This window comes from Pagrus pagrus, assembly GCF_965226575.1.
Source record: "Pagrus pagrus genome assembly, chromosome: 16".
Lineage (NCBI taxonomy): Eukaryota > Metazoa > Chordata > Actinopteri > Spariformes > Sparidae > Pagrus > Pagrus pagrus.
Genome location: NC_140200.1, coordinates 20,621,795 through 20,641,734, shown reverse-complemented (window position 1 = coordinate 20,641,734; position 19,940 = coordinate 20,621,795). Strand labels below are relative to the sequence as shown.

The window sequence follows — 19,940 nt, the reverse complement described above, 5'->3', positions numbered from 1 at the left end:
ATATCTTTTGCCAGAAATAAGGTCCAGGTTGTAAAAAACGGTACTTATCCTTTAAGTTATTCCTTACTTTGTTAAAAAAATATTGTGTCAGTCCTGATGTGTTGCAGTACCTACCTGTCAGTTACTCTGTGACTAGATAAGTTATTTGCATTGTTAACAGCAGAGGAGTTGCACAGATGAGTGCAATGAACAACGTAGATTTTGATGCCTGCTCCGGAGTAGGCATAAGATATACACTCAGTATTAGCGGGACGAGGGCTTAAGCTGTGTTGACGCAACCAATCCCAAAGGACTTACAAAGACTTTGAATGGATGGATGGACGGATGGACGGATGGATAGATGACAGCTCAGGGAACAGAGACACATATAGTAGATGGATGAGTAACATCGGAGATAAAGGAGGAAAGAGAGATGGATGAGATGGATGACAGCGAGAAGCTGAAACTAATCGTCCGACTGCAGGACTAAATCATCTCTGCCCTCAGACCTGAATGTCCGCTCAGAGTTGACAGTGGAAGCAGCCGAAAGCTTTCTCAGTCTGACACTTACTCATTTTCCTTCTGCTCAATCAATACAGTGCCCACTATTATGGAAACGGTACTGAAGGCAGTTCTTTGTGACCTGACAAAACACAGAATGCCTGTACCACAACAAAACTGTCAAAAGATCTACTATAACAAAACAGCCCTTAATGAGTTTGGATTTAATGTGTTGGTACCTTAAACATCAACTCCATGTCAGTCAATCCTCTTAGTTCCACTGAATTTTTCTCAAGTCGAGATGTTCGCTAGTCTTAAATATCTGATTCCCATGATCCTCTGAAATGAAGACAGATTTATTACATATAAGACAGACACTTGAGGATGAGCATGACGAGGAACAAAGTACAGTATCATGTTTAAAGGTAGTACTGGGACAGTTTACACCAGGGTACCTCAGGTTTAAGACCAGTGTTACCCCTTTTCGACCAAGGAGGTTCATGTGCTGGTTCAGAGCCAAAGAATTGGTTCCCGGCCAGGAAAACTGGTTCTAGAGCGACACCGAGCCTAGTTCGCCATAGTTGCTCCTAATGATGTCGGGGAAAAGGGAAATGTGTACCATGACCAATTGATATGACTCAGCTGCAGCTCTCATGTCTGGGGAAAAACAAACCGGTTCATTAAAGGTTCACAGGTTGAAGCAACTTTGAACCAGCACTATCACCGGCCCAGAACCAACACTTGGTTCGCTTCAGTTGAAAAGGGGTATGCGAGGGATCCAACCAGGCCTTGTCCAAATCAAACAGTTTGTACGCGCATAAGATCGGAAATATCTCAACTATATCTGTGACAACTGGCTGAAAAGCTGCACTGACATCATGACTGATCAGTTGTTGTATCTGTCAGTCTTATATTCATTTTTATAGCTGCTGTCAACTTGGCGACAAATAGTGCAGATTTTGTAGATTAAAAGGTGTCTTCAGACAATTCATCATCACCATACTTTCTCATTTGTTTAGCATGACACTGATGAATTAGCAGGTTTCAAAGTCCTTACCCCCTCAGTCTGTGATCTTCCCGAGGCAACAACCAACTGTATGTACAAAATGTAGATTTTTAGAGAGGTATCATTCATGTTTTCCTTCCCTAAAGACAACAATGTTTGCAATGATTTATCTAAACAAAGAACTTTTCAGCAAAAAAAAAGAAAAAAATCAAAAAGCCTAGAAAATATAATTCATGAATCTACAGTAGCGTCGCAGATTCATCTCCGGCCTTTAGTGGACAGCAGTTTAATGACAGTGAGTGAACGGCAGACATCAAATTCATCCATGTGTGTCCAGCAGGTGCTCCATGCTAACAGCTCAGCACATACAGTGCTAACTGATTTTATGCTCCATGCTAACATATTGTGGTTAAGTAGCATTATCAGGATAGTTACCGTAGAAAATAAGTCGTAGACCCAGAGCTGTGACGTAGTTGTGAACAATTCTATACTTGGCAGTTTTCCCTAATTTACATGAAATACAAAAAAGTTAGGCAGTGTTTTCAACCAGCAGCAGCTACTGTCATCATGTGACGTTGGAATAATCAGAAAGATTAGTCACCGACTGGGAAAATCAGAAAAGCAACTCTGCAAGTCGGTCTAAGTTTTGGTACATGACTTACCGACCTTGACATCTTATGCGCAGAAACTTGGCAGCTGAAAGTAAAAAGTTTGGTTGATGCTTATAAATATGTTGTTTATTAACATGGCGGATATTTCTGTTGAAATGTTGAGACATTTTCCAGCCGTGTTAGTTGCAACAAAACCAGATATTTTTTTAACCCTACCAAAGTGTTTTTTGTCCTTAAAGGTTGGTAGAAACGTATGTTACCAACACAAAACAAGAAAAATAAGCTGCAGTCACAGGTTTGTATCTTATTTGCAACTACTGCAAACTATCTGTGAGATAGTTTCTGGCGGACACGTTTGCTTTTATAGATTTAAATTTTGTTTTAAATGTCTCCATCTCTCAATAACTACTGATTCCATATGTAGGACTAATGCGATCTTGGGTTTAGTGGTTTTTGTGACAGGATTCAGAATTTCAGATGACACGATGGAGGTAAGATGGACGAGGTTTTGTGGCTTTTTTGCATATTTTTTGAGGACACAAACTATATTTCAGGAAAACGTCTTCATTGGGGCTCCACATTCTTTTAGTTTTGATAGATTTCACCTTGGTATAAAGCTTCACCGCAGTGCTTTTGTTAAATTGTCCCATTATTTCTCAAAAGCTCCATGTAACCTTGAGAACTTGAGCACTACACAACCCTTTTGTTGAAGAGGGACTTTGAGGAGAACTGCAGGGTTTAGTTGGCCTGTTCCATGTTAGCATGGAGCTCCAGCGTCAGCACTCTTACTACCAACACATGGATGATTTCATTGTCTAATTTCTTGTGATTTAATGGCGAACACAACCAAAAACTCTTTCCATCCTTTAACAGTGGGCTGCGTAGTGAATGCAGCTCTCACTGGTCCAGCTCACCCAGAGGGAATGACAACGTGCCTGAGTCCCGTTCCATGTCCTGTTGGGTCCAGTCTGGTGCGGTCCAGTATGGGTATCAGTCACTGGGGTCCTGGCAGTGGGAGCAGTGGCTCATGTCTTCAGAGTAGAGCTCCACCTGGATGGTGATGCTGTAGAAACCAAACTTGGTGTGGAGCAGATCAGTGGCCTCCTGCAGCACAGACTGAGCGTCAGCACCCTCCTCTGTGGAAAACAACACAGTGAGTCTGTTTTATTAAATACTGTTAGACTAGTTTTCTCTGTTTTTACTTTTCTTAGCTAGTGGCAGAGACAGCAGAATGACTGTAGTGAACACTAAATGGTTTTTTTTGTTAGAAAACACTTTAAAGCCTTTAAAAATAATGTGAATCCACTCTCTGTTGGAGACGAGCGAGATGAAAGAGAAGATTAAAACCATTTCAAACATACAGAATCAACGTATCGATATATCACTATTTTTTAACAATATCCTAGAAAACAGGCACAACACTCATTGAAGATGAGATCTTTTCATTTTTCTGTTTCCAAACATTATTGTAACCAGAAATTGACATCACTTTATTTACTTTACCAGGAGAAGACAACACTTATGTCATATCAGAAACCTCGGTGTTATTTTTGATCCAACCCTGACTTTTCAGTCCCACATCAAAGAAATCACCAAAACCGCTTTCTTTCACCTGCGGAATATTGTCAAAATCCGCCCTTCTCTATCCCTGCGTAGCGCCGAGGTGGTTCTCCATGCCCTTGTGTCCTCCCGTTTAGATTACTGTAATGTCCTTTTTTCCGGCCTCCCCATCTGCACTACCAGGAGTCTCCAGCTTGTACAAAACTCAGCCGCTAGACTTTTAATGAAAACAGGTAAATTTTGCCACATAACTCCGGTCCTGGCATCCTTACATTGGCTGCCCATTCAAGATCGAGTTGATTTTAAGGTTCTTCTTTTAACCTACAAGGCCTTGAATGGACTTGCACCACTGTATTTAACAGAACTACTCACTCCCTACACTCCGTCACGTCCTCTACGTTCTCTTGGTTCAAACCTCCTGGTCATCCCATATATCAGTAAAAAGTCAGCTGGTGGCAGGGCCTTTTCCTACCGTGCTCCTCTCTTATGGAATGGCCTTCCACAAGACATCAGAGATGCTACATCCACTGCGATTTTTAAGTCTCGTCTTAAAACACACCTTTTTACCCAATACTTTGGTTAACACTAACTAATTTTATCACTCTCCTCTGGTGTTTTACTATTGTTTTATTTTACTATTGTTTTATTTATTTTTATTGTCTGTTATTATTGTTCTTGTTTTTACTGTAAAGTGTATTGAGACCATGTACCATGGTGATTTTGCACTTTAAATAATAAATTGATTGATTGATTGATTGATTGATTGATTGATATCAATGTAACGATATTGAAAATCTAAGACCACATATAGTCTTATAACAAAATAACAATGTAGTGTCGATATATTGTCTATTGTATAGTTTACAACCATTTGTGCAACATACAAAACCTTTTATTCCTCGATCCTCAATTTCCTGAGTGGTTTCATCTGCTACCCTGCTGTATTTTAGTTAGTATAAGGCATATATTGTTATGTTACATTACCGATGGCCAGGTGAACAGAGACCAGAGTCTGGCCTAGAGTCAGAGCCCAGAGGTGCAGACCGTGCATAGACTTCACAGCCTTCACAGACAGCAGCACCTCCTTCACAGAGTTAAACTCTATTCCTTTAGGAGACCCTGAAAAACAACAGGCCACACATTAATACACAGTAGCTCCCAGAATGTCATTTTATGCAAAACACAGTCTGCTATGTATGGCTACAGACAGGAGACACTGGCTTTTCTGAGGAGGATAAAAAGCCTGTTAATTTTCTTAGGAACATATTTTATGTCACTGATCTACAAGTTAAATTTGACATTTCATAATTGGCAACATTTCTGAGTTCATATTCCACTGCTGCTGGAAGACAACGCCGTGACTGAAGTATGTGTTCAGTATACATACGTGAAAGTAATATAAAATAAATGATTCGTCTTTATTCCTTCAGCACAGGCCTGTTTCTGTTGTTACTGACCGTTTTAAAAGATGCCTCTGGCGTTACTTTTGTGAGGGGCATTTTAAAGGAAGTTCATTGATGTGCAAAGAGAATTTTAAAATGTCCCCAAAAGTCTTGACGTGACATCCCCGGGATGTGACCATCTGCGCTCTTGTTCTTTGTTCTGTGTAAACTTTAATGTTGAAACAGCCAACTGAGGTCTGTGTATTCATGTACAGCGCTTATGTAATTTAACATGAGCCATCTACAGATGTGTGAGGAGATTTAACCTCGACACGTACATTAAAAAATATGTTTCAGATCTACTCGTGGATTCATAGAACACGAGAGCCTGAAGCGTCATGTGACCTTGTCAGTCAGGTCAAAACTCGACAGCTTGATCTCAGCTGCAGGCAAAACAAACCCCAACTCTGTGTGATGGTGGATGTGCCATCGTTAGATTAGATTTAGATTTTTATTTTGAAAATGTTAAAAAAAATATAATAAGTATAAGTAATCCATCCAAGAAGTCAAAATTCTGTGATTCCAGCTTCTTAAATGTGAATATTTTCTGGTGTCTTTCCTCCTCTATGACAGTAAACTGAATATCTTTGGGTTGTGGACAAAACAGATGAGGACGTCATCTTTGGAAAACACTGATCGACATTTTTCACCATGTTCTTACATTTTATAAACCAAACAACTAATCTATTCATCCAGAAAATATTCAACAGGTAAATCGGCAATTAAAATAATCATTGTTTGCAGCCTTAATTACACAGGACGAGCTGTATGAAGCCTATTTATGTTTTTTAGGGGGTTGGTTTTTTTACATTTTAAGATAAATCTCCAGCTACTTCAGTTGTTTAGGAGAATACGGCAGCACTGTTGAGCCGTGAAGCTCCAGAAATGTTTTGTGGACAAAAAAATGTCCTTAATTAGTGAGTTTTAGATTAGATTAGCTGTTTCCTCCTTTTTGTGCGTTTATGCTAAGTAAAAACCCTCCTGGCTTCAGTGTTATATAAGGTAAAACTTATCTGAGTTGGTACAATTCATTACATTTTTCCTCAGATTAGTGTTTTATCGTTTTAAGCAAGTAGTTTTGTTGTGATTATGAAATGGCGGCTGTGGTCTTGAAATTTTTAAATTTGAATCCCTACTTTTTTTTCTTCACTAGAATCACACTGGAGGATAACTTTTTCACAATGTCCCTCTCCCATCCTAAAAGACAAGCCTGTTCACTGATCTCCAAGTACCTTCTAAGAGTATCCTAAAGACGTCTCTGAGGATGGTGACGGTGGTGCAGAGGACGAAGACCGAGAACAGGAACGTACAGATGGGATCTGCAACTTTATACTCGGGCTGAAAGATAAAGATAAAAGAGGTTATGGAGACTTTAAAGAGAGTAAAGAGGCATCAGATGGTGTTTTTTTCCACTGTCACAAGCCATTAAAGTGCCCAGGGCGAAAACAAGGGAACATCTTGCATGATGATAGAAGTCTTAACCCTTTCATCCATAATAAACAAGACTCTGAATAAATTAATTCTTTCTTCTCCCACTTCTGTACACAATAAAATACTTAAAGCACACCATGATGCTTTTTATTAGGTCTAGGAGTATTTTAATCCTGAAAATTTTAAAATCAATTCAATATCTGCTTGTGAATTTTACAGAAAAACTCCTGCAGCTGTTTTAGACAATAAATTAGTCAAAATTCAGCTAAAATCCAACATTATAACAACAAGAATGAAGACACACTGGTAATTCACGAATGGATGCTATATCTGACCCGAAAGTAGATGATGATCGCCGCCACCAAGACGCCGATGCTCTGCAGCAGGTCTCCCACCACGTGGATGAAGGCGGCGCGGACGCTCGTGTTGCCGTGGCCGCTGAGGAGCGTGTGGGAGTGTCCGTGAGAGACGGGACTGTGGCCGTCCTCGTCAATCTGGTGATAGCCGCTGCCGTGGGCGTGGAAGGTGGTGGAGTGATGGAGGATGTAGGCCATGCTGCAGAGAGAAGGAGATGATTGTCTGCCATTTCTAGTCAAAATACCTCATTACACTTGATAGAGGACAAAATTACCTAGAAAGTAACATTTCAGTGAGCTATAGGGACTTGTGGGCAGATTTTCTGTCTTTATTATAGCTACATAATTAAATTAACACCCATTATGCTGAGAACTACTCACATTATATTGACGATGACGGCACAGCCGGAGGTGACCAACATTACGTGGCCATCGATCTCGTAGTCGTTGCGTACGATCCTCTCGATGGCTAAATAGACCAGAGCCCCCGTGACGATCCAGATGGAGATGACTGAGATGAACGCCCCGAGGATCTCTGTGGAGAGACGAGGAGAGAGAGAGAGGATTCTTAATCACGTTGACATAGTAACAAAGTTCATCACAAAACACACGCCATCTGAATCCCACAGTGAGGCGTGAAGTTAAATAACAGACAGCATCCCTCAGAGGCAGAACATCAAACTAGAGTCAGACACAAAAGACACAGAGACTCACAACAGAGAGTCAGACACATGGAGCACAGGTGTGTTAACAATCACAGCTTTGAATACAGTTTCATAGCAGCTTATTTTCATGAGTTGACAAATCTTGCTACAAGCAACGATTCTCCTACACATGGGGTTTAAAATACCTGGTGGAACAGAAACTCCAGAGTTTTAAGTTGAACAACATCTTTCTCTGTCTGGATGAGACAGAAAGCAGTCACATTAAAGGAAAAGTTCACCCAAGACAAAAATAAAATTCAGTGATTACGTACATGCCGTAATCCAAGTCTCCAGAAGCCCCAGGATCCCAAATTGATTAGTCAAAACATTTTTCAGCCATGTGTGTGGCAACAAAACCAGGTGTTTTAAGCCAAAACATGATCTTTTCCTAACCCTAACCATGTGGTTTTTGCGCCTAAACCTAACCAGAGCATAAGCACACCGTCACAACATAAAACTGAAAATTGAATCTAAAGAAATATAAAGTTTCAACATATTCATGGTTTGCAGAACAAAAAGGAAAAAGTACAATGCCAACAGTTATTCTTGTGATTGGGTTGACCTGCACCACCTTAAGGAAAGGAAAACAGTAGCAGCATTGTACACTTGCCGATGTTGTCATGTTGACAATGGCACTTTCAGTTAAGGAAAGTAATAGCTAATTAAGTTTGAAAAATGCCAACACTCGCTTAAAAAGGTCACGAAAAACTACAATTATAATGTTGTCTGAAGGTGGAGCTGACTGGTCTGAAACATCAAGGTTTGAACCAAGGAGTGTTTCCACAGCCCGTCTGTTAATCAGTGATTCTTACATTTAAATATCAATAAGTACATGTACTAAATTGTTCATCCAGTTATCATCAATCACTTTAAACATTCATTCATCTTCTTCTCCTCCTGCCTCACTCCACCCATCCACTCAGAGGTGTCTGATCTGTCGTCCTGACCTGATCTGTGCCAACCAAAGTTCATGGTTTTGGTGGGCGGTCTGGAGGAGATCCACAGGGAGAACAGGCTCACCATCATACTGCCAAAGTCTGTCAGGAGGTGGGCTGCGTCAGTCATGATGGCCAGGCTGTGAGCCAGGTAGCCTCCTGGAGGAAACCAGAACAAAACCAAGAAATATGAGTTAGCCTTGCTGACTTTTTTTGTTTTCAGTTTTTATCAAGTTATAAGAAAACTGACTTTAAAAACCTGCTGATCAGGAGTGTGTCACCAGCTGTGAAAACACCCTCCACTTTTAACAACATCCATCTCAGCCATTTAAAGGATTGTTAAACCTGTAGTTTAATACAGCTACAAACCAGGAAGTGTATTAATTCTTAGACACAGGGTAATGCCTCGGGTAAAAGAGATGCAATATTATTTTATATCATCATAAACGTCTGGGAAATCAGCCAATAAATGTGAGCCAGTCCACACTCCTGGCTATAAAAAGTTTGAAGCTTTGTTCTTTGTAGTTTCTTTGTTTTAGAGTGAAATGTGCAGTTAGTCAAGATGTCAGCATAACAGTATTTACATTACAGTCCCATCGGTTTCTGCATAAAATCTTTTTTTTTAATCAGAAGAAGTAAATCTCTGTAACGGATGTGTGATATGAAAGTTTTTCCTGTTGAATGGTATCATCTTAAACGTTTGCCCAACATCAGAGGAGCACAAAATACTCACTAATCAATCCAGGTTTTGTGCACAAAGTCAAAATCTCAAAATCTTCTCTGCAGCTGTTTCGGAGAATTCGGGAGGACACGTGCTAACCATGTTCAGCCAACAGGCGTCAATGCACTACACCAAAACCTGGTTGTTAGGGTCAAATTTATGTCAGCCTGTCAACAAGTGACCACAGTGGAATTAAATTGATGTTTGTCAGATGATAGGAGCTGATGATCAGTGATGCGAGACATAACAATTGAGACAAGACGAGACACAACTGAGCGTGTCTCAAGACATGATTGGATAAGCACATTATCATAAGACAAACAAACATTGATGACAGAGAGGAGGGGCATAAAAGAAAAAAATGAAATTATTAAAATTGGAAAGCAGTGCTGGGATGTTGGCACTATATGTTGTGTGGGTCTGTGTGTGGAGGTGTTTGTGTGTGAAGGTGAGTGTATAAACTTTTACCTATGACTTCACCGATCATGAAGACGAGGCAGACGGCTGAAGCGATGTAGAGTTTCTTCTTGGCCAACAGCTTGTCCACACTGTCCTCACACACCAGGGCTTTGGCACCGTGGCAGTGGGCACCGACAGGTCGTTTCAGCTCGATGGCGCCGGCCATGCCTCCGTTTTTGAAAGGGAAGTCGGGATCTTTGGAGTCTGGGAAGGAGCTGCAGGGACACAGAGGGGATGTGTTCATGAGGACAGAGATGGATCCTCCCTAACATTCGTACATTAGTTCAGTTTGTAATAATGCAGGTTATCACTGTCACTCCGTTCTGCAGTATATCAGAGCACTGGGTGAATTGATTTTTTGAGTAAATGTTGCTGCAGAGCATAATGTTGTTTGAAAGAGTTACAATAAACTGAAACAGATCTTCTAAATTAAGTGGACTACAATCAATGTTCAGTAAAGTGGAAGAACGGTGAGATCGGTCAGCCACTGAAGAAGCTTGTGAAATCGATTAATGCTGACAGTGAGGTAGGTGTGTATGAAAACACTCCTCTTTCCTCTTGCCATGACCCAGTAAGCATAGTTTTGGTGATTTGCAAGTTGACAAACATTTAGACATTTAGGTTTATACTGGGCTATATTTGTTTATAAGGTTACGATTAGCCTAAACATTGTTTTAACATAATTTAACTGCTATGTTTTTAGTGTCAAGCAGACCCTATTTTACCCCAGATGGCAAAATGCTCTAAGTGCGCCACTGTTAGCCATCTCATTTTGCTGCTCCCAGTCGTAGGGGTTTGTCAGTAACTGATCCGAGTGGTGTATGCGCAACTGCGTCTTGAACAGCTAGGTAAGACAACGCCGTTTGGACAAACCACACACAGTGATTGTGAATTAAATTGGGAAAAAATGCTAATGTTCCACTCAGATTAGGCAGCTACTCATTCCCAATCTTAGATTCACATGCTAGCATTTGCTGCAGTTAGCATCTCACTTTGCCGCTCCCAGTTAGAGGTTCTCAGAGTTGAGATGAGAAGTCAGGAGATCACCAAAGGACACGTGGATATGTGGATGGCAAAACATCTAACCAACAGACAAATCAAAATAAGTTTCCATCCATGAGCCATTCAGATTCAGGTTTTCCCAATAACAGTTTCTATATTATTGAGTGATTCTTCTGTATGTTCTCAGTCAAACACCATATCTGACTACTGAGAGATCCTCTTAACATTGCTACATGTTTAGACCTAAACGAATTATGTTTCAACCTGGGAATTACACTTACAGATATAGGCTACTTCACATTTGACAACACAATACAATGAGCTGAATTTTAATCATGAGAACAAAACAAAATGCTGAATTCTCCATTTTCTTCACACACAAACACACACACACACACACATACGCACACGCCCAGGTTGCTATTCTTGCCAAGTGCAGTGAGGGAGAGCTGCGATGATGTGGGTAATGAGGTGGAAAAAAACTAATTTGGGCTCACTTCAGATAACCACACACACACAGACACACGCACAAACAGACACACACACACACTTAATGTCACACTCTTCACATGGGAGATTGCCAGTGTTTCATTGTTAGCCTTTATCTCTCTCACACACACACATACACACACTTAAAGTCTTACGGGATGTCCAAGCTGAAAAGATGCAGCCAAGTGGAAAACAGATTCTGTTCAATTATACCACTGGGACGTACGAGCAAACACCCCCCGAACGCATGGACAAAAGCGCAACACACACACATAGACTGCGTACACACAACGCATAAAGTATACACACTCGAGTGCTCTGAAGCCTGAGGGCAATGTTATGTTCAATGTGAGCATTTTGTTCTTATGGAGGGAAAAAAAACAGACGATGCTCATAGTCTTTGAAACCTTAGTGCAAAATATGCTGAACAACTACAGCAACACAAACAATAATAAATACTCACACATCGAACATGTACAAAATGTAGACGCATTATTGTTGTATAACAAATGTATTCACCACGTTATCAAGGGAGAAGAATTAGCTGTTTAAAATAGAACTTGCCCAGCTAGCATCTCACTAGCCTCTGTTTGCTAGGGTTAAGGGTGTCTTTCATTAGTTTTTCCTTAAAAGCCTAAATATTACTGAGATTTTATGTTCATTTCTAAATAATAAATGAGCATCTAGCACTGGACAGTAAAATATAATCAATTGAACAATGATTCTTTTGTTAGCATTTAGCAATGTCCACTTTTCAACCAAGTTTAACCTGGTTTTAGCCAAATGACTACATAATTTTTGGCCTAAAACTCATCAATTGTTATTCTGATATTTCACAGCAATGCACTTAAAATCTACTTGCCTGACAAAGGATGTAAAATAATATTCTATAATATTTTTCACCTCCTCCAAAACACATGAACGTGTACTGCCTGACTACACTGACCGAGCTGTAGCTCTGGCAAGCCAGCTGGGGGTTTAGCGGCTAGTCGCTTGCTACATTCAATACACTGTCTTAGCTTTTCAGACTAATAAATACATAAACAAACAACTCTGTCAATATATATAATATATTGTGTCAACACACGCAAAATAACAGTCAGTCAGTCCGAAAAGGCTACCGAGCACAACAGACTGTGTGTTCTATGCTAACATTAGCCGACAAAGGAGTGTGTTGCTGCCGCTGCCATTTTCTTTGGCTCTGGAGCTGTGTGCTTTGTGGTATTCAGTTAGCAGCTGAGCAACAATCTGTCACCACTATGGCTGCCCACTCGTTCTTTAGGTCAGGGGCTGTGAGCTTAGTGCTGCTGAAGAGCAAATCACTCTTTCAAAGCTTCAAACCAAGCTGTAAAACTCTTCAGACCAGGAAAGATTGTCTTTATGTGTGTTTGTGGTTTTGTTTATCATTATATTTTTAGCTTTTCAACAAGTTTTTCACTTTCTCCATGTTTCTAAAAGAAGGAGACAAAAAACAGCAACAACACGGTTTACTGTGTTTTCATTTATAAAGCCTATTTAAAAAAAGTTCTAGTTAATTGAATATAGTTTAAGTATATGATCTCCAGGACGGAGATCATATTTTCTTATTTGTTCGCACATGTTACTATCTAGTGTTTACAAGTTCTAAAAATATAAAACCTTTTGGGACCTCAGTTTTATTAATGTGAGTTTGTCCTGGTTTGAAGCCAAGGCTTTCCTGAGAAATATCTGCAATATCATCAAACATCCTGAAGGTAAAAATATCAAATAACAGTCTTAATTTTATGCTTGTGGAGACATTCCCCACGTGTCTCCGTACAAACGTGTGGATGTAGCATCTTTTCAACCAGGTAAATAGGTCTAATGTGTAAATCTGAGCTTACCTGTGTATACTATTTAATTGCAGCCTAATTAGTTTGAAGGGGTAATAAGTAGCGCGGTGAGAGTTGATTCGATTGATCAATGAGGTAATTAGTTCTTACTCAAACACACTTTTCCTGCCAAAGCTGCCTACCTGATGGAGTTGCTACCCCAGCGGCACCTTTAAATCTTCACTAATTACCAGTCAGGAGTAAAATAAAGTCATGTAAGGCTACTGAACCTTAAATGAAGAGGGTGTGGAGACTTTTCAATGGCTATTCCAACCAGTCAGATTTCACGTGGACAGAGCATCACTCATGAGACTGTATATTGTTTCTGATGAGAGGATCAGGACGTCATCCTTTAGCTGTTTTTGACCTCTGCAGTGCTGCCTTTTTCCTGCTTTTCTAGATAAATGCAGACAAACTGTCCAGTTTTTCACATTTGAATATGTGAATTTCTATACGCATTTTATTGTTTTTATTGTTTTATCATCATCTTGGGATTTTTTGGTGCCAGAAGTGATCATATTTGGATGAGAGGGTGGAGCTGGGGGTGAATATTGATTGGATCTGACTGAAAACCCAAAAACACGCAACGGTAGCAACTTTTCAGTCCCAAGGTAGCCACGCCCAAAATCATACCCTGCGTTATTGTTTATTTTAATCTAAATGGGACCGTTATTTACAAAATGAACATCACACAGTGTTGAGGATGACCTGAAACTACCGATTGAGACCATAAACTCACCAGGAAACTGTTTACTGAGGTAATAAATCAAGTGAGAAGTAGGGTCGTTTTCTCATAAGCTTACATAGAAACTGACAACTTTTTGCCACCAGGTCATTGCACATGCACACTCGCTTTATAATGTCCAAAAGGTTCAACAAAATAAGCAAATGCTCTTATTTGATTATACACTAAGTAAGATAATGCACTCAGACTTGTGCAGTCAATGATTTTTACACCCTTCACAGATTCTGCTTCTTTGATGTCCGTCATCATTGATTATCTCCTTTAACTGCTAACTTCCAAATAAACCACTTTGATAGGCAATCCAAAGGTAATAAAGATCTTTACAGTTACATTTAGTAAGTGCTTTAATGATTTCTGCAGTCATCATCCTGCCTACAGTAACATAATGTATTCAGTCAAGTTTGTTTCAGCTGATGCATTGACTTGTTGTTTGGCTGAGGTCATGTTGTGTCTCCAAAATGTTTGGGTCAGTAAATATCCCTCGGGGCAGGTGTGTGTTTGTTGGTTCCTTCTCTAAGGAGCGGTGCCAGGACCGGAGGGAATATTCAGTGATCTGTGAAATTATATGATATGAAGAGACCTCAGAATAGCTGTCCAGTGAAAACAAAACTAACCATCAAGCATTTAATTACAGCTGCGGCACCATACTATATTTAACAATGCCTGCAGTGAGAAAGGATGCTGAATGTCTTTCGAGAAATAGTGTTGGTATTCGATGATAATCTTATTATTACTGTTATTTTAGCACTTGCTAGGACATGTCTTTGTGGCCTAATAAGCATCATTTTGCCGTGTTTCATTGTTCATGTCAGCTGTTTTTGATGTAAGTCTTAAAAATATGCTGATCTAAGAGTTATTTCTCCGGGTGGATCTCAGTTCTTTTTGGTCAGTATGTGTCTTTACATATTGTCTCTGTGTTTCTTCAGCCCAGTCGCCAAAATAAAATGTTGGCATTTTACACCTCCGCAAACCACGGCTACATCCACATTTTCAAGTTTCATATGTATCATATCGACATATCTACATACATAACAGCTGTGCCAGACAGCCGCCGAGCGAGAGACCACTGTTCAAGACTGCGTTTCAACATTTGTAAGTGTGAAACCACTCGATAGTTTGTAGCGAGACACCGGGACAATTAAAAAATTCAACATATCAAACGTAAAGATTCAACATATCCGAGGTTGTTCTGATTGGACTGGTTCCTTTTATATCTTCTCTTAAGGGAGAAGTTCACCCTAAAATATAAATGCTATTTACACCCTCCACCTCCACTTCCCAGGTGCAGCTACAGTGAAGATTTTGGCTCGAAAATGGTATAAATAAGATATTTTCAAATCCATTCAAATCAACTTTTCCTTTAGATGAATTGTCTAACATTTTGGTAAATATGCTTATTCACCTTCTTGCTGTGAGTTGTATGACATTATTGATGCTAGGTGTTTTTAAATCTGCAAAAAATAGCTCAATGACTCCTTACCCATTACCGGTAGACAAGCTTGCCTGTCTGTTGTTTTGTTGTTTGTTTGATTGTTTGTTTTTTCTGGTGTGTCACATTGGACGTCACAAATGTGCCGGAAAACAGGGAACAGAAAGCTGCATGCAGACAAGTGACAAGAGTAAGGTGGCTACTTTTTTATTTTATTTTAACGCCAACTGAACAACGTTCGAGAGCTGTTTGAATGGAGAAGATTGCTTGTGTTGTGTTTACGCACCTCAAACGTAACCTAAACATGCATCTTAGTGTGTCCACCTAGGTGTCATGTGCCATTTGACCTGAAAATAAACAGCTGATTGTGCCCTTTTCCACTGAAGACAAAAGCCAGATGGGTTTTGTGAAGTATGATGGTGAACACTGTCAACATTATATGTGCTGTCGTGCTGTCTTCCAATCGTTTTCTTTGATGTTAACACATTTTGTCTATGAAAAACCTTCTTTGAGCGGGCTAACATTACTTTTGTCATGATTTAGCCTTCTGAGAAGATGACTTTTAAGTGTTTTGCTAGATAGACCATATTCATAACAACCTATTTGGAAAAATCTCTTCAGGGACATTAAGTTAAACTTCTCTTGGCTCGAGCACAAGTTGGACCGGGCTGGTAACCACGGTCCATGAGAAGTCTGGCTTCACTGGTTGTTGTCTGGGGGATTCTGTGGAAGCTGCAGCAGCAGTGACGGATCCAGCATCTCCTGCCAGACACACATTAACCCTCAGCCAATTATGCTGCCAGAAATATCACAATTACCATTGAGAAAAACGACCCAACTAATAGGCTTTGGTAAGTACAGCTGGGTGACATCATTTAGACCAATGGTAAGTTATAAGGAGTGATATGAAAGGGAATTTGTTGATTTTCTGTACATAACACCACCAACCCTTCAGCTACATGAACATAAACTGTGATTAAAGTAGCAGCTTTATTTGTCCTCAACATTACCTCAGATTTATATTTGTATGATACTGGTACAAAACATCTTTAATTGGAGGCTTTAGCCTGGTTGCTGGTTAGAAATGGTTAGAAATGGTTGAAGTTTTTGGTCATGGTTTTTGTTACCGTCCACATGATCCGGCTCTTTTTTAGGGACCAAAACATTTATTTTTGTAAACTTGTGACTTTCCCATGGGATCTGGCAGATTTAGTGTTTCCCCACATCTGGACACCAGAAGTCTTGTTTATGGTGAATAAGGTTACTTTACAGATGGACGTCATGTAAACACCTGCTGACTGTTAGTGTGTGACCGAGAGCTGGGTTGTTGTTTTTTTGTATATTTTTGAAAAGCAGTTGTGGAAAGAGTACTGAAAATCTGTACTCGTGTCAGAGTATGTAAGTAGGTAAAATAACAGACTTGAGAAAATACTCATATTAGAAGTATGAGTACTCCAAAAAATGCCTTAATTACAGTAATTTGAGTAGTTGTAGTTAGTTACTTTCACCTCTGATGAAAAGGCACCTTTGTTTCATGAGTTATAACAAATGGACTTACTGATAATGATCATTTATAAATGATTTTTAGATCAGTTGTAAACCATTAATAAGAACATTTTTGAGTTCCCATGTTATTAATGGTGTTTATCGATCAAGCAAAAACGCACTCAGCTTCTCAAACATGAATATTATATTATATTATATTATATTATATTATATTATATTATATTATATTATAGATTATGCTGTATATATTTTGGGCCTAGAATGATGACAAGACTAAGTACATTTACTCAAGTACTGTACTTAAGTACAATTTTGGCGTATTTGTATTTTACTTGTGCATTTCTACTTAATGCAACTTTATACTTCTACTCTGCTACAATTTGAAAGCCAATATTACAAAACGAAATAAAAATCAAGTAGTTAATTATAATGTCATTTTATGGATTAAGATACCCAGCAGTTAATAAAGTGACTTAAAGTAGCTCCATCTTTACAAGCTGCAACATTAGTGACATTTACACACAGTGTTGTAAAAAGTACCCAAAAGTCATACTTGAGTAAAAGTAAAGATATCGAGTTAAAATATTACCTGGGTAAAAGTGAAAGTCACACATTTGAATAGTACTTGAGTAAAAGTCTTAAAGTATCTGATCTTACATGAAGTTAAGTATCAAAAGTACAAGTAAAAGTAAATTATAGATATATTCATATGTATGTGTATACATGTCTACTTGGAGTTGACGATTATTATATCCAATATTTTGTATTTTTCTGAATCTTCAGAATCAGTGTTGTTTTTATAATCTGATGATGAAAAGATTATTAAAGAATCCACTACTCTGACTCTGACTCTGATGCAGCCTGTAATCTTCAGTAACTAGTAACTAAAGTTGTGAAATAAATGTATAGGAGTAAAAGTACAAGATTTGCCTCCAGAATGTGGTGGAGAATAAAGTAGAAAAAACGATACTCAAGTAAAGTACAAGCACCTCAAAATCGTACATGATGACAGAACTTGACAGAACCTTTCCATCACTGCTTACACATCAATGCATCAGTAATTATAATCCAGTGATATAAAATATATGTATTCTATAATGAGCCATCCACTTTTGGTAATATAAGTACGTTTTGGTACTAATTTTTATGTACTTTAACTTTAGTGAGATTTATTTACTTGTAATGGAATATTTTTATTCTAATGTAGCTACTTGTTCTTCTGTAAAATATGTGAGGACTTCCTCCTACAGCACTGACGATATAAACCACTTTACTGCCAGCTGGGAAAATGCTGAAGATGACACAGTAAACACACACACACACACACACACACACGGTGCAAATGGTGCATGAAATCTTAAATGTGGTGCCATATGCACCTTTCTCTCTCTCCCTCTCTCTCTCTCTCCCTCTCTCTCTCTCCCCCCCCCCCCCCCCCTCTCTCTGACTCTCTGAACCCTGATAATAATTTCTATAATTTCTACAGGATATTGTTTCTCCACCTCGGGGAGCGGTATCTCTCAGAGGCCTAAACATCTGCAGCCTGACAGTCACAGAACATGTCCAAACGTTTCCTCTATTTAATTATAAAACATCAGATTGCTGTCAGATCTTTTAAACGAGGTGGGCTGACTGACTCTGAAAGGTGAGAAGCAGCTGATGTGAGATCCCAAATCACTTCCAGCTACCTCAGAGTCCGCAGCCTGTCACACTTATTGATTAGAGGTGTGAGAAGAGATGCATCAGGAGGCCTCATGACGAGCCGCTTTTTATATGACGACGATGTGACGACAGAGAAATATTTTCCACTTGATTAGTTTTATTTTCCGCATGTGAGCTGATATTTCTGATGCTAACATGAGGCTGCGGGAGGTTGTTGAAGCCCGCCAGGTGTGTTTGTGCAGCAGCTGAAGAGAATCTGTTGCAGAAAATTCATCTTATTTATTTGCGTTATTTGATTTGTTTGAGGTATTTTGGTGACGAAACACCAGCGCAAGATCACTTAATTATTAGGTTATTATTTGTTTTTTCATTATTTTGTTTAATAACTTAATGACTGTTTTGTATGTATTTTTTTTTTTTTTAATAATTACAGCTCCAAAATCTAAGCGTAGGCCTATTTTTTCGTCTTATGTGACATTTTATTTACTGAAGCTGATTTTTGTCATTTTTGGAGAAGAATCATGACAGTTTCTCTGCTGAAAAACATATTTTACGCTTTTACAGGCCAGTGAGTTTATCTTTTAAAACCCTAAACACGCCTTGCGCCAAAAATGTTATCATACAACCACATTAAAGATAAGATAAGGATAAGATAAATCTATTTGTGGCACCTTAAAACACCTGCATGTATCTACTGTGTTATCAGTCTCGGTGATTTCCGTGTCTCTCCGTCCTCCCTCATGCAGACTGGACGTGCAGCGTGCAGGGAGAACCTGCCTCGTGCCTCCCCTAATGACAGATGATGAGTTTTTAGCATTGCTCAGTGAGCTGGCCCCGGGGCCATTTGTCACAGGCTGTCCAGAAACAAGCCAAGCATGGAAATGAATTTGTTCATTCACATAAAACAGCCCGCAAGAGCCGGCAGCCTGCTTAACATGCACCACGGTAACAACACCGTGCGTTACACACCATGCTTCACTACATGCAACAGCCACAACATAATCTGCACGCGTCAGCACAATATTCACTTTGTGCTTGAAAAAAAAAAAAAAAAAATCCTCAGACTTTCTTTAAACTTGAGTATTTCTTTTAAATTAAAATAAATGAATGAATTGCATGCATGATGTCACATTTCACAGGTAACTTATTCTCCATGCAGCTGCAGTCACATAAAACATGACATGTCCTCACCTTTGCAGTTTTAAAGAATACATTTTCGCGTTCTTCTCGTGTATCAGTTGAGATTTCTCCGAATTTGCAGCGTTGTTATCCATTTTTAGTAGCTACAATTATTATTATTAGTATTATTATTATTATCACTCAACCTGCAGTCAGTCTGTGTCCCGTCTGAGAGGAGAAAAAAGAAGTACAGGTGATTTCCTTTTCTTCTTTTTCTTTTTTTTTTTTTTTTTGGAGGATGCTGCAGGAGTTGCCGAGTGGCTGAGAATCGACAGGTCCGCTTCCTTCGATCTTCACTCGACGCGGGGAAAAGTCAGCCGATACCTCATCTCTGTGAGCAGTGAGACTTCAGGACAAAACGGATAAATTCCTT

The 19,940-nt window shown here is 39.3% G+C and overlaps 1 protein-coding gene across 1 annotated transcript; it reads right to left on the bottom strand.

Annotated features, from left to right (window-relative positions):
- Positions 1–328: 328 nt before the first annotated feature.
- Positions 329–19,662, bottom strand: slc30a2 (solute carrier family 30 member 2; the record flags this gene model as incomplete). Its single annotated transcript, XM_084377951.1, has 8 exons — positions 329–3,233; positions 4,642–4,776; positions 6,332–6,437; positions 6,866–7,085; positions 7,268–7,421; positions 8,538–8,684; positions 9,715–9,920; positions 19,580–19,662. The coding sequence occupies 8 exons, from the start codon at positions 19,660–19,662 to the stop codon at positions 3,088–3,090; spliced, it is 1,197 nt and encodes a 398-aa protein (XP_084234077.1). The 3' UTR covers positions 329–3,087.
- Positions 19,663–19,940: the final 278 nt, after the last annotated feature.